Source organism: Tursiops truncatus, chromosome 18 (assembly GCF_011762595.2).
Source record: "Tursiops truncatus isolate mTurTru1 chromosome 18, mTurTru1.mat.Y, whole genome shotgun sequence".
NCBI classification, from domain to species: domain Eukaryota; kingdom Metazoa; phylum Chordata; class Mammalia; order Artiodactyla; family Delphinidae; genus Tursiops; species Tursiops truncatus.
Genome location: NC_047051.1, coordinates 64,157,746 through 64,181,012, shown reverse-complemented (window position 1 = coordinate 64,181,012; position 23,267 = coordinate 64,157,746). Strand labels below are relative to the sequence as shown.

General features: G+C 39.1%; 1 protein-coding gene across 4 annotated transcripts in view; it reads left to right on the top strand.

The window, feature by feature from the left end:
* Positions 1-23,267, top strand: part of UGGT2 (UDP-glucose glycoprotein glucosyltransferase 2) — a 178,962-nt gene that overhangs the window by 138,447 nt on the left and 17,248 nt on the right. For 3 of the 4 annotated variants that reach the window (XR_012327737.1, XM_033843648.2, XM_073795359.1), the window contains 8 exons: positions 1-83; positions 2,509-2,607; positions 3,702-3,786; positions 7,012-7,194; positions 9,507-9,667; positions 10,309-10,423; positions 17,884-18,000; positions 22,369-22,495. Coding sequence is in view for 3 of the 4 variants with exons in the window: in XM_033843648.2 (XP_033699539.1) it covers positions 1-83; positions 2,509-2,607; positions 3,702-3,786; positions 7,012-7,194; positions 9,507-9,667; positions 10,309-10,423; positions 17,884-18,000; positions 22,369-22,495 (970 nt within the window). In the remaining variant the exon portion in view is untranslated. Of the gene's footprint in view, positions 84-2,508; positions 2,608-3,701; positions 3,787-7,011; positions 7,195-9,506; positions 9,668-10,308; positions 10,424-17,883; positions 18,001-19,554; positions 19,672-22,368; positions 22,496-23,267 lie in introns of those variants that run through there. The other variant, XM_073795360.1, reaches the window with a different exon arrangement.

The following is a 23,267-nucleotide window of genomic DNA, read 5'->3' as shown; positions in this document are numbered from 1 at the left end:
GTACAAAAAAAGCCAGACAGAATTCAGGAAGATATCCTTTCTGATAAAGATGAAAAAAAAGGAGTGTGGGATTCCATTAAAAGGTGATTACTAATTAATATTTTAACTATAGACCCATCAGGAGTCTAGTTTGTGGAAGCCCTGCAGATGGTAAATATTTAAGTCAAGCACAGATCTTCTCTAGAAAGGATAAGACACATACATAAATGTTACTGATGTAAGACAGGAAACTGGAGCTATAAGACAACTGAACATAAAGGGCTGTTCAAACCAGGGAAGGGAAAGTCTATATCCAGTTAGGAGGAACCTCAGAAAAGACTCTGGAGGAGTGTGTGGCTAAGATACGTTCTAAAGGATGCACAGGAGACAGAGTGAAGGTACCTGGTTACGTGAAGTCAAAAAGATTAGGTGTGTTTCTCAAAGAACAGGAAGTAGCCCAGGTTAGCTGGGATGTTGAATGTAAGGGGGAATCTTTAAGTTAGGTTGGGACCTATATTAGTTAATCAAAAAAGGAGTATTTTGGCTCACATATCTAAAGAGTCCAGGAGTAGAACTGACTTTGGGCATTCAGATGATGTAGTCCAGAAACTCTTTCTCCAACGCCTAGTTCTATTATCTGTGCTTCCTTCATTTTCAGACAAACTTTTACAAGAAAGAACTTGCCATCTATCTCCCATGGGAAGAAATTGCCTCTTTCCAGATAGTTACCAGCACAGTTCCAAGTCTGACTCATTGGCCCAGCTGTTGCCTTGTATACCAGACTGAACTGATCCCTGTGACTTACTGACTAATCTTGGGTCGTGTGGCTACTACCTCTAGAGCCAGCAAGAAGGCCCATCCTGCCTAAACCTCGTAGAATGAAATTAGAGGAGGAACAGCTACTCACCCACCCACCTGCCCACAATACCAAGTTACTGTGACTAGAAGTGTAAAGGGCGTTAGGTGGGCAACACAGAAGTGGGCTGCTGTGGTCCACATTGTAGACAACTCTGAAAGTCCATTTTAGAGATTTAATTTGAATTATGATAGAGAACTATTGATCATTTTTATCAAAGATAAGAAATAGAAACTTCAGGCCAAATAGCTTCAGCAACCTAAGCAGAAGCACTCCCGTCATTTTGGATGTTGCCCAGTTCAGGCCTCTTTTTCTATAGTTGACTCCTTGTTTGATAGGAAGAATCGTGTTACTGTCCCAGTATGTGCATTGAACTGGTTACTGACCAAGAAAGGCTCGAACTCACTACTTTGAGAGGACTTCAGAGCAGGTTCGTTTGACAGGGGATAATGTAACAGGATCTGGGCATTTTAAAGAGTATCTGTTCATGAGCTGCCATTAAAACCAAAGGTAGAGACGAGAAGGAGTAAAGATAACTGTTAGCCTATGGCTTAGCCACTTACTACACAGCGAGGCTACAAAACAAATGCTGCTTTGTTAGAAAGAGAGAGGGTAAGTTTGGGGGATGGTAACTCCTCCAGATGCATAAGTGTGTTACAGTGTTTTCACTTCTTTATCTTAGTTTTAATCCTAACTTCAAGTGATTTTTTTTTTTTTTCCCTCCCTGAATCAACTGTGTATTTTTCTTATTTGGGGGATTACAATGAGAAAACATTGCAAGAATACATCTGCCATAACAATTCTTATTTGGCAAAATATATTCCATGTCAATTGTGAATTGTTTAGTTTTCTAAAGTCAGTCATTTTAAATATCTGTGCGTATAAAAATGAGATTTCTAATTAAATAAACATTTTCAATAGGAAAAAGAAGAAACGATACACTATGGATACCCCAAATAAGATTCAGTCACTTTTATGTATGAGGTGGGGCATATCAAAGGCTGGTCTGGGTCCAGAAAGGGGTGACAGTGACAGCTGGGCCCAGATGAGGCTGTGGCGATGTAAACCACATTGTGAATGGACGCGGCTCCCCAGTGCTGTCTTATCCCTCCTGGAGACACGCCCAAGGCACAGAGGTCCCCGCAGCCTGTGGGGAGGCTGTCCCTGGCCGGAGGAGCTCTAAGCTGCGGGCGCCTCTTAGAGCATCTTGTCCTGGGAAGGCACATCCACAGCACTCAGGGGCCTCCCCTGTTAGCACAGACGGAAGCTCTGGTGTGCCGCTGTTAACACTCGCACATTCTGTTTCTTCGCTCACGACTGGCCTTCCTAAAGCCTCAGTATGTTGCGTATAGCCATAGAACGCCACAGTTCATCCTCTGCTCTTAAAACAACTTTTGTAACTCACAAAGATGCAAAGGTATTATCCCATTAACCTAGAGAAAATAGAATTGCATTCTATGTTGTCCAATTTTAAAAAATCATAAAACTTCAAGTTACATTGTCACATGTTTAAATAATTCATAATTTTTAGGATAAGTACTTGTTTACGGTTTAATAACCATTCAGTTTGAAAAGCCTTCCTATTTTTATTTCTTATCAAATTTAATATTTAGGTATGTAAAGTTTGCAGTTGTGTATTAAGAAAATGACAGTCACTTCTTTTTCATTCAAAGTTTCACAAGGAGCCTGCATAAAAAAGAAGACAATAAGGAAACAGACGTTCTAAACATTTTTTCAGTTGCTTCTGGCCATTTATATGAACGCTTTTTAAGGTAGGTATATTTTTTTATTTAATGTTTTGAAAAGTAATACATTTACATGGTCCAAAAAGAATTTTTAAAGTTTAAAAAAATAAGAAATTACAGTGGAAAAAGAAAAATCTCCCACCTCTGTTTCCTTGATACCCAGTTCCCTTTCCCACAAGAAACCAATGTTATTATTTTCATAGCCTGCCAAATATATGTATAGACAAGCCCAAATATGTATTTTTGCTTTTTTTAACTCCCTTTTCCCAAATAGTAACAAAGTACATAGTGCTTTTGCACCTGGCCTTTTTTATTTTTTTTTTACCTAAAATTATGAGGGAAGTATATTTTCTAAATACAGTGAAATTCCATGTGTTTGATTTGAAATATTGTTATTCTTTAAGGTTAGAAAATGGACATATTTTGTAATAAGATGTGTAAGGAAAAAAAGAATATATAGTAAATTTTCCTTTCCTGGTGAAGAAATACCATGTTTTATAAAAACGGGGAGGAGTCTGAGAGAAGGAAAGCAATATTTATAAACTACAAAGGGCTATTTTTTAACTGCTTCTATAGAAGGATCACAGAGAACGCCTCAAAAATGTTTGAATATGTGTTGATATTTTAAGATGTACTTTAGATACATCTGTATCTTCTCCAATCAGAGGTCTAGGATAGCAAAACAAGTGGCCTGTCCAGTGACTTTATCAAAATACGACATGTTGTTCAGCCCTTCAAGGTTTACACACCTGCTATTAGTGACACAGTAACAGAGCCAAGATTAGACGCTAGTTTAACTAAACAAGACTGTTTCAGACTAGCTTCTTTCTCTTGTCAGCTGGACCAAACAAAAAGCAATCAATTTAGTCTATACCAGGTATATATATGTATATATACACACACACATACTTATGTATATACAATATATGTGTATATATACATATATTCTCATATGTTACATACTTGCTGAGCAGCCATAATATTTGAAGATACGTCACTATTTCTCCATAATTCATAGTGAAAACTACCAACTAATATCTTTAAATATTTAAAAGCCTTAAGAGAAGTAGGATGAACCCCTATTAATGTTAATTCATTGAGTTTATTGTTGTTTTATGCAGAATTATGATGCTTTCTGTTTTACGGAACACCAAAACACCAGTGAAGTTCTGGTTTCTTAAAAATTATCTCTCACCAACATTTAAAGTAAGTACATTAATTTTTTTAATAGAGTAGTTAATATTTCAGAAGTAAATTCTTTATATCATTGTAAGTTCACATAACATTTCTCTTTTCAGAATGAGTCTTTTGAAATGTATATTTACTCAAATTACTATATGTAATCAATTTAAAACCTCAATAATCAGTATTTTTTAATCTAGTTTAAGAAAAAGTCTATGCAGCTTTTATTTAAAGAAGTGATTAAAAACACAGCAGAAGATGGTTTATGTTTAAGTAAACTCAAAATCAGGATTAGTGGGTTTTCATAACAATAAGTAAATAAAAGTTGGCAATGAAAAATATGTACAGATTGTTAATTAAAAGAATTAGATTCTGTCATATTTTGACAAAGAAAGGCAGGAACAGTAGAAAATATGAAAACTGCACCACAGAGAACAGCTTGATAGGACCAAGAAGAGTGGGGCTCTGGTATCACATGCGGTGCATCGGTTGGTGTGGTAATGTGGGCACTATAGGTAGTGTCTCCAGCAATTTGTATTTAGAAGTTTTTCGACGGCCAACATCTGTTACCCTTTACTCAGCCCTACACTCTTGCCACAGAGTGTACCCCGTTTCTTCCTATTAATCAGATTCCAGGCAAGTTAGGGTCTCATTCAACAGCAGTTCAGAGAAATTTTCTTTCTAGAGCAAAACCAGCTGTGAAAGCAGAAATAAAAACAGGCAACCGTGCTTTTATTCCTTGGCGTTGCCAGGCACATTGCTAAGTACTTTACCTACATTATCAGTTGCTCTTCATAAAGTCCTATTCCCAGAAAACCACGACTCAGAAGTTACATAACTGGCCTGCACAGTTGGGAGGTACCCAGGACCACTCTTAAGTTTAGAAACCCACTAGAAGGACACACAGAACTCAGAAAAGCAATTATACTCGCAATTACAGTTGATTACAGCAGAAGGATACAGATTAAAATCAGCAAATCAAAGAGGTGCATGGGGCAGGATCCAGGGGACACCAGACCGAGCTTCCAGTTGTCCTTTCCCAGTGGAGTCATGTGGACAGAGCTTATACCTCCCAGCAAAACTGTGACGGTACACATGGAGTGTTGCCAATTAGGGAAGCCCACTCAGACCTGCTGTCCAGAGTTTTTATTGGGAGTTGGGTACATAGACCCACCTGACGGCCGCCATGACTGACCTTAGCATCTAGCCCCTCCAGAGCTTGAGCTGATATCTTGTGGCCCAAGGTCTCCATCATAAATCACATTGTTGGCACAGACTATCTGGTGTGGCCCTAGGTGGCCAGGTAAATACAGACGTTCTCATCAGGCAGGATATTCCAAGGTTAGCATTTACTTCCCAGGAGCGAAGGGCAAAGGTCCCAACCATGCTTTGAGCAGGATTTGTCCTTTATGGCACAGGCCTTAGATCAAATAGCTAATTAGTAGCTGAGATTTGAGCCCAAGTGTTCTGACCTCAAAGCCCAGGTGCTTAACACTTATGAAACAGCTCCTCTACCCTCCCCACCACCACCAAGAGTGCCGCCTCCTGTACTTACTTGTAAACTGAAAAAGAACCCATAAATCTAGACAAGAAGTCTTACTAGTTTGTTACTAAACTTTTAACACGTGATGCAACACTGCATCGGGGGATTTAACTCTGCATATACTGCGATGATACAATGTGAAGATTCTCTTACCAGGAAATTATATCATTCACTAGAAACGCAGTGCTGTGTGTGGAAAAAAGCCTTGTTCTGCTGCATGGCCAAAGGTGATACCATACCTGAAATAATATTTTCCTTCTTTTTGTAATTTGTTCTTTTTGCTTGAAATTTTTACCTTTTATATTTTTTTCAGGGAAATATAACGTGTACAAACGGTAAATGTGCAACTTTGATGAATTTTTACAAATTTAAAACACCTGTGTAACCAGCAGCCAGCTATGGAAACAGAAATTGCTAGTACCCTAGATCTTTTCCCTTCAATTTTAAAAGCATACCTCCTTTCTTCCTTCAGATCTTCGCTGAATTATACCTACTTTGGGAATAACCCTTTCCTGACTACACTATGTAAAATGACAGTCCCTTCTGATCTTTCATTGTATTTCCCTTCCCCTTTTATTTTTCTCCATAGCACTATCTTCTATAGATACCTTACTAATTTCACTTATTTTATCTAAAATGTAAGCCTCACGAGAGCCATGATTTGTGTCTGTTTTGTTTCATTACTGGATCCCTAGGGCCTAGCATAGTGCCTGGCACATAGTGCATTCTCAGTGAACATATTTTAATACATATTCGTTGAATTAAAAAAAAGTTTTTCTAATTTATCCTAGTTTTTTTTTTTAAGTTTGAAATGAAAGCAGTGACTCCCGGTAACTGTTCTAGCCATAATTTCAACATTTTGCAACTCACAGATAAAACCAATGCTCACAGTAAGGAACATACTTTAAATCTACATCGTTCTTACAAGAGCAGGGAGAAAATTAAACTAAGCATATAACCAGCAACTAGCTACAAGTGAGAATTGAGGAGATGAATGCAAATTCTACATTTGCTGACCCGTCTTTACCCACTCCTTTACCGTCATCCCTCTCAATATTTGGGCTCTTGAGCCAAACTTAGCTAACAGTGTACATATTTAATTAACTGCCCTGTTTTAAACAGAATAAGATACTCTAAGCCTATAAGACACTGAATCAAATATCAAATATTCATGCCACAATAACTACCTTGTATTTTTAATCCTTCAATTAAATAGTCATAAATCTCAAACATGAAACTCATATGGAGAATATAATTTATCAATTTACTACTAATTTTGTGGGTTTTGTACACCCTTTTCATCTTCCTATCTCTCTGACCAACCAGCATGTTGACATGTGCATAAAGTGTTTGATGCACAGGTGTTCCACGATCCAGAGGCTTTCCTTTCTGTCGTCAGGTTTTCTCAGGTCAAACATTAGTAGTAAAAGTAGAGGAACAATTATCTTATTTGATAAGCCTGCTAGCGTACCTATTTTTAATGCCTTTAAACTACAAAGTTTTATGTATACTTCCATCTTTATGTTTGTCAGCATTGTCTTATTTCTGATTAATAGGTGTAAGTTGTAGAAGTACCGTTCAGACATTTTACCGATTCATTTGTAACAACTTGTAAACTCTAACCTTTAAAATGTTAATTTTTTCTCCCAAACAAAAACTGCTTTCTGTTCCTTGAACATAGTCTTTGATTTGTGTGTGTGTTTTAGGAGGTGATCCCTCACATGGCTGAGGAGTATGGATTCCAATATGAACTAGTCCAGTACAGGTGGCCCCAGTGGCTTCATCAACAGACGGAAAAACAAAGGATTATTTGGGGTTATAAGATTCTTTTCCTTGATGTCCTTTTTCCTCTTGCGGTGGACAAAATCATTTTTGTTGATGCTGACCAGGTAATAAGATTAACTATTGTTTTTAAGAGTACTTAAGACTTTTTTACACTTCTGAGTACAGGGATGCAATTTATGTTGCCGCTTCTTATTACTGTCTTTGTTGCCACGCTATGCAAACATAAGACATAATTTTGACATATAAGCAAAGTATCTTTTTTTAAAAAAAAGTCAGTATTCCAGGGGAAAATCAAAGGTGTTGCCAGAAGTACCATTTATTCCTTAGGACGAGGCAGTTTTTTCCTCTGAAGTAGTAGTTTTTTGTTTTTTTTGGGGGCGGGGGGTTGGTAATTAAAAATGAAAGAAATACTTATATTAGTCATAATAAAAGTAGCTATGTGAGTTCCTATGGATATGAGCTGAAATTTGTTTAAAGTGAACTATTTCTTCTTGCTGGAAAAGTTAGCAATTACACACACACTCCTCTCATTTTTCCACCTTTGGCCACATTCTTTGGCAATTAGCCAATAACCAAATCCCATCATTCTGCCACTTAAAGAAAGAGTCCTAAATTTGGCCAGAAAAAATTATGGTCCTCAGCTTTCAAAATTTATATATCCAGAAGGTTTTATGACTTTTCCCCTTTTCTCCTTGCATGCCTTTTTAATCACTAATGGTAAAAAATATTTTTAAAATACACAGAATTTCTCTTAAAAATTTAAAAAAATACACAGAATTTCTAAGAACGATAATATGTAAATATAAATATTACATAAATCAAATGCACAAGTTAGTATTTTTATTTAGGACCAAAAGTATATTTTCAAATCCTACTTTATAATTTACTTGTATTCTAAATTCTATTACTTTTATATTATTTTTCAAATTGATAGATATGAATCATTATAATTAAAAACTAATAGGCAAAAGTGTAATGAAGTAAGCATTTCCAAGCATACTGTCTGACATAAAATTTATTTTTCCTATTTTCCCCCAATATATACAATAATATTTTTCCAGCAGGCTAGAGTCTATTAAAAAATGAAGCATACTAACATTATGTCATTGAAGCCACTGAGAATAATTAAGAGATTTTTCTTTATGATTCAAACTAATATTTGCCAATATATAATAAGGGAGATATATCATAGAAATCATTTTGAAGTATTAATCTATACCTTGAGAAATTAAGAGCTATGTACTTGTATATTTAATTCCTTACCAAAATATATTTTGTTCAAAATACCTTGATTACAAATCAAAACCACAGTGAGATATCACCTCATACCTGTCAGAATGGCCATCATCAAAAAGAACACAAATAACAAACGTTGCCAGGGATGTGGAGGAAACGGAGCCCTCCAGCACTGTTGGTGGGAGTGTAAACTGGTGCAGCCGCTGTGGTAAACAGTAGGGGGGCTCCTCAAAAAACTAAAAATAGAACTAGCATATGACCCAGCAATTCCAGTCCTGGGTGTATATCCGAAAGAAACAAAAACACTGATTCAAAAACATACACGCACCCCAGTGTTCATAGCAGCATTATTTATAGTTACCAAGATATGGAAGCAACCCAAGTGTCCATCCGCAGATGAATGGATACAGAAGATGTGAGCTGTGTGTGTATGTATATAATGGAATACTACTCAGCCTAAAAAATAAAAGAATAAAAAGAAAAAGAATAAAATGTTGCCATTTGGAGCAACATGGATGGACTTGGAGGGCATTATGCTAAGTGAAACAAGTCAGACAGAGAAAGACAAATACTGTATGATATCACTTGTATGTGGGATCTAAAAAATACAACAAACTAGTGGATAAAACAAAAAAGAGGCAGACTCGTAGACAACAAACTAGTGGTTACCACTGGGAAGAGGGAAGGAGGGAGGGGCAATATAAGGGTAGGAGATTAAGAGATACAAACTATGAGGAATAAATAAGCTACAAGGATATACTGTACAACACGAGGAATATAGCCAATATTTTATAATAGCTATAAATGGAGTATAACCCTTAAAATTGTGAGTCACTATATTGTACATCTGTAATATATACTACAGGTATATATCAACTGTACTTTAATTTAAAAAAGAATATTAAAAAATACCTTGATTAAAAATGATGTAACAAGCTATTCTTATTAATGAGTAAGACCACTGTCATACAGACTAGGTATGTAAATTTTAGGCTTCTTTTAATCTGTAAGGGCAAAAGGAAAAAATAGAAATTTGGTAAACTCATGCTACGTGACAGAACTGTGGGGAAAACTCAGTTCTCTGTCTTTCTACAGCAAGGTGATGATGATTTGAGATTCATATTACAGGGGCTTCTATTATTTTATAGTCTTCATCAGAGAAAGTATTCTAATTATTTAGGTTGTGAGACATGACCTAAAAGAACTCCGAGATTTTGATCTGGATGGAGCTCCTTATGGGTATACTCCCTTCTGTGATAGCCGCACGGAAATGGATGGGTATCGTTTCTGGAAGACGGGATACTGGGCATCACATCTTTTAAGAAGGAAGTACCATATCAGGTACGAAGAGTCATACTCTTACCTTTGAGTGAATAAATAACTTGTTGAATTACAATACTCAGTTTTCTTGGAAAATATACAATAATGGCAGCCCATTATCTAGTGCTTATTACATGCCAATCACCCTTACAAGACTTTACATACATTAACTCATAAAATCTCTATGACAGCCTTTTGAGATATTGCTATCATCTCTAGTTTATAGATGAGGAAACCGAGGCATACAGCATTTGTGTACCTTGCCCAGGCTTATGCTGCTAGTTCATAGCTGAGCCCGGAGTTAAACCCAAGTACTATGGCTCAGCTGTATGTTCCTAACTACTGTAGAAGATTTCAACTTGGTTTGTCGCATAACAAAATGAAGATTGTCTTCAAAGCTGTTACTGTTTTGTAGCCCATGAGTTTCAGGAGATCTTGGAAAAACTTAAGGTGACCTTAAGAGGATGTGGATCCTAACAGCGTCATATCAAACTTCAAACTCCTTGGAAACAGTATTAGACATCAGGAGCAAATTATGAAAGGATTCATTATTATTAGACCCAGGGATATCTAACGTTAGTACCAACACTGTAGACAATCACTGGAGGAAAGTAAATCTATGTAAACAACGTAGGCTCTCAAGGAGTCTTCATTTCTTGCAGTGCCTTATACGTGGTGGATCTCAAGAAGTTCAGGAGAATCGCAGCAGGTGACAGGCTCCGGGGCCAGTACCAAACTCTCAGTCAAGATCCAAACAGTCTTTCAAACCTAGATCAGGTAAGTAAAATATTCATGGAATAATTTTCAATACATAGACATAGACTGTTCTATCTCCCTGTTTATAGATGTCAAAATCTTATATTTTTAGCCTCTTTCTTCCCTTTATGCAATTTTGTATTAGCTATCTTGACTTACATATTTTTTCACTTCAAGCCTAACATTTTCAGAATAGCGTTTGATCCTCACCTTTCCATGCTTAAACCTCTTCTTTCCACTATGTGCCCTATCTCACTTTGTTACCCTAAATTTTTCTTACTTGCTTCCATCATCATTTAAACATGTCTGTCTCCCTCCCCCCTCCCTTACTCCCATTTCTCTTTCTCTGTGATTTTTAAGATAAACTCCCTTCATCCTGTGCCCTCCCTGACTACTGCCTTACATTTTGTTTTTCTTCACAAATACTTTTTTTCTCAAATCCCATTATTTCCTCATTATTGTATCCTGCTCATTTCCTCATTTTAGCAATTTAAACAGAAGAAAAAGACCCTGTAGCCTCTTTATTATTATTCCTCTTTCCAGTGACTAAAGAATATAGGTTCTGGATTTCCCTGGTGGCACAGTGGTTAAGAATCCGCCTGCCAATGCAGGAGACACAGGTTCGGATCCCTGGTCCAGAAGGATCCCACATGCCACGGAGCAACTAAGCCCGTGCACCACAACTACTGAGCCTGCACTCTAGAGCCCGTGAGCCACAACTAGTGAAGCCTGCGTGCATAGAGCCCGTGCTCCGCAACAAGAGAAGTCACCGCAATGAGAAGCCCGTGTACCACAACGAAGAGTAGCCCACGCTCTCTGCAACTAAAGAAAGCCCGCATGCAGCAACAAAGACCCAACGCAGCCAAAAATAAATAAGTAAATTAAGAATATAGGCTCTTACTAGAACCTTCCATGTTTGTTAGTTCAGGAAGTATCTGTTGAATACTTGCTATGTGTCAGATACTCTCCTAAGCCCTGGGACATCAGAAAGCAGAACAGAGATCCTTAGCTCATGGTGCTTTCATTCTAGTGGGAAAATAACTAAATAAATTAATGAACAATATTTAAAGGTAATAAGTGCTTTAGAGAAAAACTAAAACACGAAAACATGATAGAGTTCAGAATGGTGAATAGGGGTTAGAGTTTGTTGTTGTAAGCTGAGCGGCCATATGTCTATACGCAGGTGACGTGCAGATGGAGGCTTAAGAGCTGAGCACGCAGGTACCTGTGAGAATCCCAAGCAGAGAGGATATCGAACGCAAAGGTCCCAAGGTGGGCATGGGCCTTACATGTTTGAGGAATAGTACAGAGGGGAAAAACAGTCTGGCATAGGGAAGAGAGGTGACGGAGGGTCTAGATAATATAGAAATTTGAGGCTGTTTGTTTAAAAATTGAGCAAATGGAATATTATAGATCAAAATACTAATGACTGATTCAGGAGCACACTGATGAAGGACTGATTTAAAAAAATCATTCTTGAAAGTTGAGAGAACTCCAAATATGTACGTGTGCAAATGCAAGGTAGCGCCTTTGCAATATTGCCAATTAGTAAAAAACAGACGTAGAGCCCTCAGTAGACCCCAGCAACATTCCAGATTTAAATTGTGAATATCACATTTTTATAATTCTTAGTCATTTCCCCAGTGGATTATTCAGAAGGAACCCTACTGGTTATCTGTGTGTGGGTAACTAAGGAAAGGACCCATTTTTCAAGCAGACCAGCAAACATCTGAGGGACTCTCCCAGTGCTACATCACCACATTTGCGGGATGGTGGTCCTTCTTCGGACACATTTGGCTACCATTCACACCAGTCCACTAAACACTTCTCACTAAAGTGAAAGTGATATCTTCTTATCCAGTGAACACTTCTTGTTTCTTCTTCTTTGCCTTTTTTCTGATGTGGGTGTTTTTGACCTCTCCTTTCTTGAAACTCCCTTGGCTTTCATAATATCAAATCTTCCTGGTTCTTCTCTGATGTCCGTGACTTTCCCAGCACAGTTTATTTGAGGACTACTCTTTTTCTACCTCTTATTTAAATGTTGCTGTCCTCTAAGTTTCTGCCCGTGGCCCACTTCTCATTCTGTACCTGCTCTATTGGCTTCTTACATACACTGGCTTTAATTTCCAGCTTCTCTACCGAGAATTCCCAAACCTTTATCTCACTCTTCTCTCTCCTCTGAATGCCTAACTCATATGTTAAATCTACTGAAATAGACCCAGTAATGCCCAGAACATTTCTCAAATTAAAAGTCAAAAACCTGAGCTATATTCCTCCTCCACTGTTCCTTACATCAGCAGCTACTGCTCAGCTGCCTATTACAGGTTGGGTTACCCAGGAAACAAACTGACTCTAAAGTGGAAATTAGCCTGCAGGAAGTTTATTAGGAAGTGTTCTCAGGACTAACCGCTGTTGGAGAAGGAAAGGAAGCAGAATTAGGCGAATTCTACAAATTCAGCCAAGGCCTCAGACAACCCCCACAGGGAGTTCTGAAGCTGAGATGGCCTTTCCTTGTTGTCACAGTTTGTCGAGGGGCCCAGGTCTTTATTCCTTCACCTAGATTCCCCTAACCTAGTGATACAACCCAGAACCTCCTAGAGTTATGGGGATAATAAGCACAAGTTCCCCAGGAAGGTCACTGGGAGGGATAAGCAGGGTCACTTCTACTTTGCCCCCTTGGACCCACGCCCTTGTCCTTAATCTTCTTTCTGGGCCCCTGACCAATCAACCAAGCCATTCACCATTTCATATGAATTTATATATATTTTAGCCTTAGGCTGCTTCTCTTCTGTATACAACGTGAATGATAAGGTACAGCAGTTAAGACAGTTCTTAGAAAATTCATAGCACTAAGTACATATTAGAAAAGAAAAAGGCTCTCAACCTCAGCTTCTACCTAGAAACTAGAAAAAAAGAGCAAATTTGAAACCAAAGTATGTAGAAAAGAGAGAATAATTAAGAATAGAGTGGAAATCAATGAAATGAAAAAAAACGGAAAAATGGTATGTTTCCATAGATTTTCTTATGAACCAAAGCTGGTTCTTTGATAAAATTAAGAAAACATAAACCTCTAGCCAGACTGATCAGAAAAAAAATAAAAGACATAAATTACTAATATAGAAATGAGAGACATGACAGCACAGTATCTACAGATATTGAAAGAACAATGAGAAACTATTACAGACAACTTTACGGTAATAAATTCAACAACTTCGATGAAATGGACAAATTACTTAAAAGACACAAACTACCAAAATGCACTCCAAATGAAATAGATAACCTGAATAGCCCTATAGCAATTGAAGAAATTAGGTTAAATCTCCAGGCCCAGGTGGCTTCTAAATTCTACCAAACTTATGTGAATTCTACCCAACATTAAAGAAAGAAATAGTATCAATTCTACACAAGCTCTTCCAGAAAACTGACATCACATTACTTTTGCCATATTCTGTTGTCAGAAGGAAGTCACTAGGTCCAGCCACACTCCAGGAGGAATAAGTGCACGAAAGAATGAACACCAGGAGGCACGGATCACCGGGAGCCATACCAGAAACTGCCGACCACAAACCCAGATGGCTATCAACACGAGATCGGACAGAAAGATGGTGGTATATTTACTCAACAGTAAAAAGGAAGGAATCATTCATACATATAGCAACATCGATGAATCTAAAAACCATTACGCTGATCTAAAGAGGCCAAGCCGAAAATATACATATCGTAGGATTCTATTTATACAGAATTCTAGAAAATGTAACCAATCTACATGGACAAAAAGCAGTTCGTGTTTGCCCAGGAGCTAACTGGCTTAGGTGAATGTAGAAAGGACAGGCAGGAAGGATTGCAAAAAGGCACAAGAAAACTTGAGAGTGAGCTTGATTGTGATCGTTGTGTCGCAGGAATATTTGTACGTAAAACTTATCAGACTGTACCCTTTAAATATGAACAGTGGATGGACTGGCATAAGGTTAGACATATATAGATCAACGGTCTAGAACTGAGAGTCCAGAAATAAACCCATGCATCTATGGCCACTGGATTTTTGACAAGCATGCCGGGATAATTTAATGGAGAAAGAATAGCTTCTTCAGCAAAAGTGCCGGAACAACAGCATATCCACGTGTAAAGAATGGATTGGACCCCTTCCTAACACCATATATAAAAACTAACTCAAAATGGATCAAAGGCCTGAATGTAAGAGGGTCATGTATAAAACTCCTAGAAAATACTGGTGTACATCTTTGTAACTTTGGATTAGGCGATGGTTTCTTAGACATGAAACAAAAAGTACCAGCAGCTAAAGAAAAAATAGGACTGCATCAAAATTAAATACTTTGTGCATTAAAGGACACAAGAAAGTGAAAAGACAACCCACAGAATGGGAGAAAATATTTGCAAATCATATATCTGATAAGAGACTAGTATCCGGAACACATAAAGAACTCTTATAATTTAATAATTTAATAACAAAAAGAGAACAATTTTTTTTTTTTTTTTTTGCGGTACGCGGACCTTTCACTGTTGTGGCCTCTCCCATCACGGAGCACAGGCTCCGGACACGCAGGCTCAGCGGCCATGGCTCACGGGCCCAGCCGCTCCACGGCATGTGGGATCTTCCCAGACCGGGGCACAAACCCATGTCCTCTGCATCGGCAGGCGGACTCCCAACCACTGCGCCACCAGGGAAGCCCAAGAGAACCAATTTTTAAATGCTCAAAGGATTTTATTTTTGTTTTTGGATGTGCTGGGTCTTTGTTGCTGCATGCAGGCTTTCTCTAGTTGAAGCGAGCGGTGGCTTCTCTCGTTGCAGAGCACGGGCTCTAGGTGTGCAGTCTTCAGTAGTTGCAGCATGTGGGCTCAGTAGTTGTGGCACGCAGGCTCAGTAGTTGTGGCACACGGGCTTAGTTGCTCTACAGCATGTGGGATCTTCCTGGACCAGGGGTCAAACCCGTGTCCCCTGCATTGGCAGGCAGATTCTTATCCACTGCACCACCAAGGAAGTCCTGCTCAAAGGATTTAAATAGATATTTTTCCAAAGAAGATATACAAATGGCCAATAAATATGTGAAAAGATGCTCAGCATCACTGGTCATTAGGAACTTCAAGTCAAAACTACAGTGAGATACCACATCATACTCACTGGGATGGCTGTAATACAAAAGACAGTAAAAGCTTTGGCAAGGGTATGGAGAATTTGGGAACCATCCTACACTGCTGATGGGAACATAAAATAGTATAGTGTAGTGTATGTGTCTGTGTGTTTCGCCAGCCATGTCTAGTTGCATGGAGGCAGGTGCAGAGTTTGGATTTAACCAGGACTATAATTTTGCCAAGCGAGTACAACTAAATGCAAGAATGGTAAGACAATTGAGAAGATATTCAAGGGATTAAATATAATGATTAACCATGGAAATTAAGGAAGGGGGGAGTGAAGACATCAGGTGGTAAAGGACAGTGAAATAGTGGTAGGATCAGTTGATTGGAGGTCCCAGTGGGGGTCAAAAGATATGGATATCTGAGTACTTGATGGAGTAAGCTGAAAATCAAGAGGTTGTCAGAGAGTGGGAGCATGAAATTGAAATTATAGAGGACTTGGCTAGGATATGACCATGGGAGAAAGTGGCTGAGATAAGATGACAGACCAGGTTGTTTAAGGAATTAAAGAATGGATTCCCAGGAAAAGGGTGTTGGAAGAGGGAACAGTTAACTAGCTTTTATTTATTTTTTTTTAATTAATAGACTATTTTTTTAGAGCAGTATTAGATTTACAGGAAAAAATTGAGCAGAAAATACAAAGAAGTCTCATATTTCTGGGCTCTCGATTCTGTACCGTTGCTGTATTTGTCTGTTCTTTTGCCATTACCAATCTCTTAATTACTATAGAATTTATATGAAGACTTCAAATTCAGTAGTATCGGTCCTCTGACTTTGTTATTCTTCTTCAACACTGTGTTGACTATTCTGGGTCTTCTGCCTTTCATCTAAACTTGAGAATGAGTTGGTTGATACCCACAAAATAATTTTCTGCGACTTTTATTGGGATTGTGTTGAATCTATAAATTGAGTTGGGAGGAATTGACATCTTAACACTATTAAGTCTATCTGTGAACATGAAATATCTCTCCATTTATATAGATGTTCCTAGATTTCTTTCATCAGAATTTTATAGTTTTCCTCATGTAGAGGAACATATTTTGTTAGATTTTTTAACCCAGGTTTATTTGGGGTTTTTTGTTTTTGGCGGGGGCGGTGTTTGGTGCTAATGTAAGTGATGGTGTGCTTTTAATTTCAAATTCCAGTTGCTGGTATATAGCAATTGACCTTTGTATGTTAACCTTGTATCCTGAAACCTTGCTATCATTGCTTATTAGTTCCAGGAGGTTTTTTTTTTTTTTGCGGTATGCGGGCCTCTCACTTTTGTGGCCTCTCCCGTTGTGGAGCACAGGCTCCAGACATGCAGGCTCAGCGGCCATGGCTCACGGGCCCAGCCGCTCCGCGGCATGTGGGATCTTCCCAGACCGGGGCACGAACCTGCGTCCCCTGCACTGGCAGGTGGACTCTCAACCACTGCGCCACCAGGGAAGCCCCAGTTGTTTTTTTTTTTTTTTACTGATTCTTAGGATTTTCTGCGTAAACAATCCTGTCATCCTCAAAGAAAGAGTTTTATTGCTTCCTTTCCAATCTTTATACCATTTATTTCTTTTTCCTGTCTTGCTGCATTGGCTAGAACTTCCAGTATGATGATTAATAGGAGTGTTGAGAGAAGAACCCTAAAATTATGAATCTTGGAGCTTAGATGGGACAGCTAACACAAGTACTGCTGGTACCCTCTGGGAGAGAGAGGAAACATGCCCTTTGCTCTGGAATGTAAACAGATACTCTCTGGGAAGGGCTCTGCAATCCCTGGCATGTATAAGCAGGTATCTCTGGGAAAGGTGTCTTTAAATCTCTGCAGAGGTCTCTGTCTTTAACTTACTAGGCTCATTTGCCATTTACACATCCTTTTACCCAGGTGCCAGCGATCTTTGCTTAGAAAGCTCTGAGTATGCAGAAATGTGAAAATATTTGTGGAGCATAGTTTGCTGATAGGGAAATGATAAGTCGCCTCAGAATCTGGAGAGTGCAGTGTTGACTACATAAACAGTAAGAGCAGACACGGTATAAGTGATTAATCCTGGTGTTTCCAGGCAGATAAGAGGTAGAGAGGGCATGTGGGATGGTGGGTTTCTGGGCCTCTCTCTCCACCTCGGATGCTGGGGGTGAAGCCCAGGGCAGGTGCGGTCTTTGTTCCAGTGCACAGGGTCATTCACGACACAAGACTGTTGGGTCAAATTAAGTATTTAAAGCTTCAAAATACAGACACACCTGAGATGTGCATGTTTTTGTAGGATCTGTTCATAATCTAAATGACATCTTCAACTTCTTTCACTCTGACCCTAATTTCTCTACCTCTATGTTTAAATCATTCTTTTTTTCTGTAGGATCTTCCCAACAATATGATTTACCAAGTTGCCATTAAGTCTCTTCCCCAAGACTGGTTGTGGTGTGAAACCTGGTGTGATGATGAATCCAAACAGAGAGCCAAAACAATTGACCTGGTGAGTGTTTGCATCTTCCTCTGTATAAGCAGATGTGGAAATGTTCCAGTGGAAATAGTTTCTGTCTTACAAACGGAATGGCACACATAGGGCACCCTGCTGCTCAGTCTGTTATTGACTGTTACGTTTACCTAGGTTGGCAAGTAGAGGGCTGTGCTGGGGGCCCCCAAGACCACCCTCAGGTTTGATGATTCAATAAGAGGACTCACAGGACTCAGAATCATGGCTGTGAAGACACTACAGTGAGAGAATGCAAAGCAAAATCAGGAAAAGGCGCATGGGGTGAAGTCCAGAGCAAACCAGGTTCAAGCTTCCCAGAGTCCTCTCCCTGTGAAGTGACCCAGGACCACCCTAATTCCTTAAGCTACAAGAAGTACAACAACCCATGTGAAAGGTGGTCTATCAGGGACGCTTACCAGAAACCCAATGCCCAGGATTCTTATTGGGGGCCTGGTCACGGCAAGACCCCCCTCTGCCTGGCACGTGCCAAGATTCCCAGCATCTGGAAGGAAGGCAGGTGGTCACCGTAAACCACATGTTTGCACAGTTTAGGCACAGTGAGCCATTCTTAGCCGGGAACGGTGGGGACACTCCTGAAACCCAAGTTCCCAGGTGCCAGCCGAGGGCCAGCCTTGCAAGCACGGGCCTAAGAGTGGTGGTCCCGGGCCTGCTGTGCTCACTCTTTCCTGCACAAGGCCTTTCGAAAGAAGGGCCAAGAGCTGGCTGAAATGTTTATGGAGTAGCTGCCATCTCAACATGCCATCAGTTTAGGTGCCCTGCCAATAATTTTCCCAAATAAAGACAACCAAAATAACTCTGTCTACTGAAATTATCCTATACATGTCTATTTTTCTTCATTATTTTTGAGAAGCTTTTTTCTTAGATTTTCATTTTAAGCAGTTTATGCTACACAGTTTAAATCTAGACATGAAATATTTTAAACTAACTTAATTATCCAGCTGTCTAGACATTATATTCCAATACTATATATTATCTTTAATAGTATAAGATATTATTCTTTTTCTGACCATATTGTTTTTATGTGCCAGAAGTGTAGAATAATTGTTTACAAGATCTTCACTGGAGAACAGACTGTCAAAATGTTAGAACTCATAGTTTTGAACAAAATAAGACAGGGCAATAAAATATAGGGATGTTTCTCCAGATATGTATAGAAAGGTATAGAAAGAAAGTAGCATGCCGCAATGTTAGACTGCAATCATAGGGGATAGAATGTAGCAGAAACAAGATGGCATTGGTAAGAAGAAAGCGACGGAAATTTCTAAAGAGAGGTCAAGAACATTACTGAACATAACATAAAATGTTAAGGTTATGTTGTATAAGGTAGTGACTCACATGTTAGTGACATAAGGTCTCCTTGGGCTCTTTAGTACTTAGATTAACATGAGCTGCTCTAACAAATGCCCATGTTTCCATGGTTTCACATACACCCAGGTTCAGACCTAAGTGGGTGTCCTATCAGTGAGCAGCTTCCCTGTACATCATGACTCAGGGACCAGTCTCCATCCATCTTGTGGCTTCTTCATCCTCTAGGGTCCTGTCGTCATCTGTGTCCATCTGGAGCTGATCCATCCAGTATGGCAGCCACATGCCACATGCAGCCATAGAGCACTTAAAATGTGGCCAGTGTAAATTGAGACGTGCCGTAAGGTATGAAACATATCAGATTTTGAAGACTCAGTACAATAACAAGAATGTAAAAATATCTCATTACTAATTTTTATATTGATTACATTTTGACTGATAACATTTTAGAAATATTGGGTTAAACAAAATATAGTATTAAAACTTATTTCACTCGTTCCTTTTACATTTTTATATGCGGCTGCTAGAAAATGTAGAGCTGCGTGTGTGGCTTCCATCCTATTTCTATTGGATAGTGTTGATCTGGAGGGAAAGGAGAAAGGAGTGTGGAGAATGCACCCTGATCCTGAAGGCCTTGGCCCCGTGGTAGGAATTGGTCGTGTGGCCACATCCAGTTGTAACAGGAGCTAAGGATCGTCATTCCTCGATGGGCAGCCACTTCCTAGCAATAGGTCCACATAGAAGAAGAAGGATCGGTGACATAAATTTTGGTGGACAACATCGTCTCTCCCACAGAAACATTTAAAATAAAAATGGAAGAACATGCTATTTTTGGTCATCTTCTTGGGGAAAAAGTTAACAAGAAAAATCCCAAGGAAATGGCCTAATGGAGAGGAAAAAGCATGATTCCTGGTATTGAAGGTGAGGACGAGAGTGTTTGTGAAGGTCATGATACTGTCTCAACTCCCTTTCGATCAAGGTTTCTCAGCTGGGCCATTATTTACATCTGGGACCAAGTAATTCCCTGTTGTGGAGGCGGACCTGTGTAATGTACAGGTGTTTAGCAGCATCCCTGGCCTCTACCCACTAGGTGGCCATAGCCCCCCCCCCCCCCCCCCCCCCGCCATTACGACAATCAGAAATACCTCCAGGCCTGGCCACAGCTCCCCTGTGGGGCGTGGTCACCCCACTTAAGCACCGCTGATAGAGATTGTAGCGGGGGTGGGGGGAATTGTAGAATACACTAAGGACAAACATAGTATTTTTGTTTTAATAGTTTCTGACATAGTTAGAAAATAGTTCCATTGTCTTCTTTATAGAACACATTGCCTGTGAAATTAATTTCTACAAATAAAATACTGTTTTCAAGTTACTTTAGAAAATATTCCACAATGCAATGAACTGAAAATGTTGGATGAGGAAGGGATTAAGACAGCAGGCCCGGGCCTCCCTGGTGGTTAAGAATCCGCCTGCCAATGCAGGGGACATGGGTTCGAGCCCTGGTCTAGGAAGATCCCACATTGCCGCAGAGCAACTAAGCCTGTGTGCCACAACTACTGAGCCCGCAAGCCACAACTACTGAGCCTGCACTCTAGAGCCCACGAGCCACAACTACTGAGCCCGCAAGCCACAACTACTAAAGCCCGCGTGCCTAGAGCCCGTGCTCCGCAACAAGAGAAACCACTGCAATGAGAAGCCCACGCACCACAACAGAAACCCAACGCAGCCATAAATAAATAAATAAGACAACAGGCTCACGGTTCATAACTTAGCTCTCCCATAAGGCATGAAGGATGAAGGGGAAAGCAAGTTGGGGCAACTATAAGAAAATGCCGCGTAGAAGTGAGCTTCAGGACACATTCTTTGTTAATGCTTCGTGAAGAGCAGACAGGATGCTTGTGTAACTCTGTGAAGTTTATGCTCCTCCCATAGTCTTTCCTGTCTCAGCCAGTGGCATCTCCATTCTTTACGTTGCTCAAGCCAAAGACACTAGGGTCATATTTGATGCCTCTCTTTTCTCACAATTCACATCCAGCCCATGAGCAAGCCTTGTCAGCGGTACCTTCAAATACATCCAGAGTCAGAACCTTCTTAAACTCCTCCTCTACTTTTTGCCTTTTAACCTTGATTTAATTTCCCAAGAAACTCTATAACAGGACCAACTGCTAATTAAAATTGATCAAATATTAGAGGAACTTTGTAGATGATCTTGTTTTAACTTCGTCCTTTGCAGATGAAAAACACTAAGATTCTGCCACTGGCCACACCCCCGCCGCCACACACACACAGTTTAGTGACTAGGTCTTACTACCAGTAAGTGTGGACCGTCCAAGTCTTACTACCAGTAAAAACTGGAACCATGAGGACTGAGGATCCAAGTCCATTGCTTCTCCGCTGTGCCTGTTGAGCAGGCTAGTTAAGTACTTTTAAGGTGTGGAGATTTCTGAGCTACTCTGAATTTCACAGCTGTCAGTATTTTGACAAATGAGTTCCAGTTAACTGATTTTTAATATCATAACTGCTAATGAGAACGGAGGCATGTGAAAGAGGATGAATGCTTTTGCCAAAGAAACTCAAGACGTTTCTAAAGGCTGATAAATAGTTTCGTGTATGGAAAACATAAAGTATATACACCCAGGTTTTAGTCTGAAGAAAAGGCAATCAAATATTTATTAATATAGTCTTCTGTGTTCTTTTACAGGATGGTCATATAATTGGGTGTTTTGTGCAAACATTTTACAGAATTGTTTGACAGACTTCTTATGAGCCATCAAAAAGTCTTTAAACAATTTTTGTTTAAAGTTCTGATTGAGGTGTTTGCATTAAATACTTACTGCTTATATAAACTATGATTTGTCATTTCACTTGATGCTTTCTCTATTAAACTAATTCCGGTATTTCAAGTACTTAGTACCTAGGGCCCTGCTTTTTATAAAATGCATTTTGTTTGCTCTAGTGACATAGCAGTGTCCTCAAGTATTTCCTTTATGTTTCCTCGAACATGGTTTTTTTTTATTAACAAAGCTTTATTTAAACTTTCAGTGCAATAACCCCAAAACAAAAGAACCTAAACTAAAAGCTGCTGCCAGGATTGTCCCAGAATGGGTGGAGTATGATACTGAGATACGACAACTATTAGATCACCTTGAAAACAAGAAGAAAAATGCAAGTAAGTTATTCTGCAGTGGTGTACGAACCATATGTTGCATTAAGTGAAATCAGAATAGATTACAGACTCAGTCCTTGGTGAAGTTATCAAATGATTAGGTCAGAATTTCTTTACCAAAGTCCGTGACTTGATTACAAATTTCATTTTTATGTGGAATTAAGCTCGCAAATTTAAAACATGGATAGAGAATCTATTCCCCCATGGATATAGCTTCAGATCATCACATAGTCAGTATAGTATTAACCTCCTGACATAATGTAGAGGTGAAAAAAGTAAAAGAAACACTTGTCTTTAAGACACACTGAATTTCCTAAATATGAAAATCCAAGCCCTGAAGTTTAATAAAAGCCTTACACAGCTAACTACAATATTACCTCCTGTCTCCTAAATTAATCTGGTACATGGTATAGGTTTCCCCATGAAAAGTTGGTTCCTGGATCTAGTAGCCTTGGTCATGACTAGAGGGTGATTTGGATTAATTTGTTTCCATTTCTTAGACTTAAAAAACTGAAAAAAAAAAAAAGTAAAATAAAAAACTGAGGTTACCTTAGCATTTCATCACCACCCTACATAAATCCTCAACACCAATAACTATGTGTGGGATATTCTTCTAAAGCTGATATTAACTTCTTGATCGCTTCATAATCCCCTTTCCTGGTCAGTGCCTGTCTCTATTGTCCTTTGCTCTTTTTTAAAAGTAGTACTGAGCTTCTATTGTGTTCCAGTCAGTAGGTTAGAGACTTTCACAGGTTAGACTAGTTAATCCTCACAG